The 5644-nt window shown below is 48.0% G+C and overlaps 1 protein-coding gene across 1 annotated transcript; it reads right to left on the bottom strand.

The window, feature by feature from the left end:
• Nucleotides 1-302: 302 nt before the first annotated feature.
• LOC123255093 (collagen alpha-3(VI) chain-like) lies at nucleotides 303-5398 on the bottom strand. Its single transcript, XM_044683948.1, has 9 exons — nucleotides 5312-5398; nucleotides 4681-4734; nucleotides 3796-3867; nucleotides 2882-2908; nucleotides 2731-2775; nucleotides 2048-2101; nucleotides 1232-1294; nucleotides 844-909; nucleotides 303-437 (listed from the first exon to the last, which is right to left on the bottom strand). The coding sequence occupies exons 2-9, from the start codon at nucleotides 4729-4731 to the stop codon at nucleotides 303-305; spliced, it is 513 nt and encodes a 170-aa protein (XP_044539883.1). The 5' UTR covers nucleotides 4732-4734; nucleotides 5312-5398.
• Between the last annotated feature and the right edge of the window lie 246 nt (nucleotides 5399-5644).

Genomic DNA, 5644 nt, shown 5'->3' with positions numbered 1-5644 from the left:
AAGAGGGCGGCTGGGTGGCTCAGTGGACTGACAGCCAGGCGTGGAGATAGAAGGTCCTCGTTTAAGATCTAGCCTCAGATGCTCCCCCGCTGGGTGACCCTGGGACAGTCACTTCACTTCCCAGCCCTTCCTGCTAGGTCCACATAAACTATATGTGACTAATCCTACATAATCTTCCTCACAACACTCGCCCTCCACGCTCTTCAGCTTTGGAGCCGACACAGGGTCGTGATTCTAAGATGGAAGGTGAGGCGGGGTTTTAAAGAGCATGAGAAGGAGATCTGCACGGAGAAGAGGCGCCTCTACTTCCTCCAAGAGCAGAGGGAGGTCCAGTGGCTTGGCCCCAGCGTCCATCCCTGGGTAAAGGAACAAGATATACTCACGTCCTTCCCAATTCCTCCAGGACCGCCGGGTCTCCCATCCAGTCCAGGAACTCCCTAGAGCAAAGGCGAGCCAGAGATGAGACACTCGGTGAGCAAGCAGAAGGGAATGGAGGTCCCCAGAAAAGCACCTGAAATGTGTCTGATTGCACAAATACGCCTACTACACGCGTGAATTCACACACAGCCCCCATTTCATAAGTGTGTAAGCACACACGGATCTCCCCAAGATCTGCTCATTTAGAGGCAAATCTCCTCCCTCGGGATAAACCAGGGCCTTCTCTCCACAGGGGTGTCACTGTGGAAGTCCTGAGGCCCAGGATGGACCCTCTACGGGACCGGCCTTGGGGAGGTCCAAGGGCCGAAGGCCCGGCTTCCTAGGTCCGTCCTAGCTGCCCCATACGGCGACTCGGGTTCTCCTCCTCGGGCCATTACAACAGGGAAGGACTGAATAATACTTTACCACGGGGCCGATTTCACCCTTCTCTCCTTTGGGCCCTCGCTGTTGACTGTCCAGTCCAATTTCACCCTAAAAAACAACAGCACGTAAACGTGGAATAACAATACTAATCAAAGGGGAACAAATGAGCCTCCTCTGTGGTGGGTGCTGCAAAGACAAGCTTCTGGAAAGGGGTCGCAGGGCTCTTTTTAGGCCCAAATCTACTATTTCAATTCGGGAACATCTCCATTCCCTTCGCAGGCCTCCTCACAGATTTGACACTGAGCAAATACTCAAATGAGACAATATTGATAGTTCTTAGCTCAGTGCCTGGAATATAGCAGGGGCTGTAAAAAGTGGATTCCCCTCACCCCCCCCCCCCCCGAGCAATTCAATAGGAAATTCTCCTTACCGGATCGCCTCGAATTCCCATTTCTCCTCTTTCTCCTTTTTCTCCTTTAGCGCCTCGGTCTCCCTAAAACAAAAACACAAAACGACAACAAAGCTCGTAAATGCTTCCCAAACTACTCCCCACCCTTAGTTGGGTGAGATTCTGTTCAGAAATGGCAGTAATAGGGGACAGCTGGGTGGCTCAGTGGATGGAGAGTCAGGCCTAGAGACGGGAGGTCCTGGGTTCAAATCAGGCCTCAGACACTTCCCAGCTGTGTGACCCTGGGCAAGTCACTTGACCCCCATGGCCCACCCTTACCACTCTTCCACCAAGAAGCCAATACACAGAAATTAAGGGTTAAAAAGAAATGGCAGTGATATTCAGAGAAGTGGACCCAATCGAAAAGATATCATTTTACCTACAAATAGAATTGGACAGGACCAGTGATGGCATCCAGTCCAACCAGTATCTGACCAAAAATGGCCTTCCCAACACCCCCAGCAAGTGGCCACCCAACCCTGGCTAGAAAGATCTCCAGCGGTGCAGAACCCCTTCCCCTGGAGGTAGCCCATTCTCCGTTTGGACAGCTCCAACGAGGAGGAAAGTTTCCTGGACCTTATTTGGACTCATTTTGCTGCATATAAGCTGCCATGGTCCGAACAAGAACGCCTCAGGACAGCCCTTCTGACAAGTGAAAGCAGAGCCCCGTCCAATCAGAGAAGAGCTCTGGCTCTGCTGTTGGGCCTGGGCCCTTTGATTCTAAGTCAAAATAAAATTCCTTGGAAGAAAAGCGACGGTATCTGTCAAGTTAACAAGAGTCAAGAAAGCACGACTTACCCTTCTGCCAGCGCTGCCTCTGTCTCCAGAAGAGCCGGGCAATCCTTTGTCTCCCTGGAAAACAAGTTTGGGAAAATGTGCCCAGCGGCCTCGTTTCTCACTTTGGTCATGTGAGCTTAAAATGAACATCCAAATACTCCGAGTATTATATTTTATAAAATGTATTAATAATCACTTGAAGTAAAGGAAATAAAAGACAAAAGTAAAAGCGTGAGTAAAAGCCAGCTTTCCCAGGAACACCCGCGGGAAAAGAGAGGGAGAAGTGGGGTTACACACAACTTATAAATAATACACAAGGGGGGCAGCTGGGTAACTCAGTGGATGGAGAGCAGGCCTAGAGACGGGAGGTCCTGGGTTCAAATCTGGCCTCAGACACTTCCCGGCTGTGTGACCCTGGGTAAGTCACTTGACCCCCATGGCCCACCCTTACCACTCTTCTGCCTTGCAGCCAATACACAGTACTGACTCCAAGAGGGAAGGTGAGGGTTTAAAAAAAAAATAAAAACAACACACAAGGATGCTACTTGGACGAAGGGGAAAGAATTCTGGGAGATGAAGTCTGAGGGTTCAAGATTCTCCAATTACACAGTCAAGAAACTGTGACTGGTGGTTTGGGAAATCAACATAGTTCAGGGAAAACGTTGGGGTTTTTTAGAAAGTACAAATAGTTGAAAATATTTTACCTCTTCTCCATTCAGCCCATCCAGGCCTATCTCTCCCAGTTCTCCCTAGGAAAGAAAGCACAAAGGATGATCAGATACAGAGATGTGACGAGCCCATTCATTTCAAAGGCACTTGAAAACTAGCGTAATATCATTGTAAATATTTGAATACCTTTTCTCCTGGGAATCCACGGGAACCCTGAAAATCAAACAAATACAATTAGTGATCCTTCCACACGTGCCATTTTACAGACACACAGAACGATGCACCGCCCCCTCCTTAGCCCGGGGAAGTGAAGAGAAGGAGCCGGAGAGCACCCTGCGTGGTCACGGAGAGAGCATCGGCTTTGAGTCAGACAGCGCGGGCTCAAGGACAGCCGCTGACCCTCGTTGACCGCCTAACTGGCAAATCGCTTAGCCTCTATTTTCCCATTTGTGAAATGAGAATTTCGCCATTTCACAACTAGAGAAATAAAAAAACAACCAAAGTATTCTATAGACCTTAAGAGTCCTACCTAATACGATAGGGGGGTTGGGTTTTAAAGCATCGCTCTTTTGTAAAAATGAATAATATGGGAATGGGTTTGAGGGATAATATATATATACATATATATATATATATATGCATATGTAACCCAATGGAATAGCTTGTCAACTCCAGGAGAGGGGAATGAGGGGAGGGAGAAATCATGAATCATAGAATCATGGGAAAAATTTAAAAATAATAAAATAAAAGTTGCCTCAAAAAAAAGTCTGACCCGGGGGCGAGCTATTGTTATTATTATTGTAAATGTGAATTATGAATAATAAAAACAGAATCCTGACTTCCAGGCTACTATATTTCAAAACTATGCAAAGCTCTTCCTTTTGGGTCATTCCCCTCCCAGATTTTCAATGTAACTGCTCAGAGGAAGGACTAGCCCATTTAACAAATTCACAGAAAGCATCTCAAATCCACCTTCCTCCTCATCCTAAATCCCCATAAACAAAAATGTTGTCCCTCCCCACATATGCGCCCATTTCTCAGGCTGACTCTGCTTTTCAGACATCGCCCACCCTTGATCCAATCGTTCATCCATAGCCTACCTTTGTTCCTCTCTGGCCTGGGCATCCTTGGAAACCTTGAGTGCCGTTCACCCCCGGAGGCCCACGTTCACCCTTTGGAGAGAGAGAGAGGTGTTGGTTAGACCATCCAAATCTGGCCTCAGAGACTTCCTAGCTGGGTGACCCTGGGTAAGTCAATTCACCCCCACTGCCTAGCCCTTACCACTCTTCTGCCTTAGAACCAATACACAGTATTGCTTCTAAGAAGGAAGGTGAGGGGTTAAAAAAAACTAAGCTGAAAACACTATGTTAAGAGTCGGCGATTATTATTATTATCACATCACCCTGCAATGATTTATCTGACCGTAATCTTCACAGTCAATACAATATGTTGCAACAAATACTTATGAAGCCTCCACTCTATGAATGTATCAGTTGGTTGATTTTAAAGCCTTGAAAGCCTACGTGCCCAACACTGGGCTAGGATGCACATGGGCTACACTCAAAGCACTGGGCCAGTTCCTGGAAGCACAAGGATAAAAAGGAGCGGCCTCAGACCTCAAGGAATTAGCAGCCTCATCTAAGTGAAAAAGGCTAGTTCACGGGGTTGAGAACGTCCCAAAAGTCTTGTGTCCACTCTCTGGTCCAGAGTGTTTTATGTTGGAAACGTTCTGTCAAGTGAAGATGAACGAAGGGCAATAGAAAGCTGAACTTTACTTGCTTTGTATAATCTGCGTGGTCTGACCCACATTGCCTAGATTAGGGTGGCGGCTGCCAGGAAGTACACAGGAGCACACACTTTCAGAAAGAAGACTGGTCTAGACTTGATGGATATAGAGTTCTTTGTCCTAGACCATGACGGGGTAGAGAGGGAGAAAGATGGAAAGAAGAAACGTGAGACCAAAAAACCCAACCCATGAGACTTACTGGTCCACCTTCATCCCCAGGGTAACCTCGATAGCCATCTTCTCCAGACATGCCCTGAAAAACAAAGCAATGCGTTCACTCTTGGAACACTGGGCCATCAAAGCTTTCAGGATCCATTCCGATGCCTCAGTGGTTCTCCTGTCCTGCAGGGAATGTTGCTCATTCTGTGGGCACAACCTCAGTTTCCTTCCTAGACGCGTGTCCATTTTCCCAAACACTACCGTGGCTCAGGAGCCCGTGCCAGGGAGCAGGAAGATTCCATGAACCCCTCAATAGTAAAGCAAATGGTTGGGACTTTAAGACATCAGTCAATGGGAATGTGCATGTGCTTAGATAAGGGAGGCTGCTAAGCACTGCATGTTTTCTGTTGTTCTTGGGTAAAAGAGGCAGCATCTTAAGGAAAAGGCAGCTTAGAGAGACTTGTGGACCCATCCCAGCTCCACCCAGGACCTTTAGCCAACTCAACCTTGGCCACATACTTCAGTGTCCTCTTCTGTGAAATGGGAACAGATTCCTCACCCCTCCTTAACCCCATGCTAAACGATAAAAGGAATCCCACTGGAGACACGCTGAAGCAATTTTCCTGGAATTTGATTTCAATTTATGAAATGAACCAAAGCCCAGATGCTACCTTTGGCCCGACGCTGCCCAGAGGTCCTCGGTCTCCTCTTTGCCCAGAACATTTGCAGGGAACGCCACAGCACGCTCTCTCGGCAATGCTATCCTGTGGAAATGAAAGGGAATGGTGAAGACCAGCTCGAGCCAAGAGAGAGAACATAAATTATCCACCGAAGCACCCTGCAGGCTCGCCCCACTCTCCTTCTAAAGGGAACAGGACGATCAGGTGGGGATTAACAAGGAACAACTGGGCAGAGCTGGACCAGATGAAGAGATGCCTGGAGAGCTGCAGCCACCTCGGCCAGTTTAAACAACTGAATCTCATTTTGACCAGGGCCAGCTGGGA

Source organism: Gracilinanus agilis, unplaced genomic scaffold (genome assembly GCF_016433145.1).
Source record: "Gracilinanus agilis isolate LMUSP501 unplaced genomic scaffold, AgileGrace unplaced_scaffold39196, whole genome shotgun sequence".
NCBI lineage: Eukaryota > Metazoa > Chordata > Mammalia > Didelphimorphia > Didelphidae > Gracilinanus > Gracilinanus agilis.
Note: the sequence above shows the minus strand (reverse complement) of the source record. Positions and strands in the feature narration are given on the sequence as shown.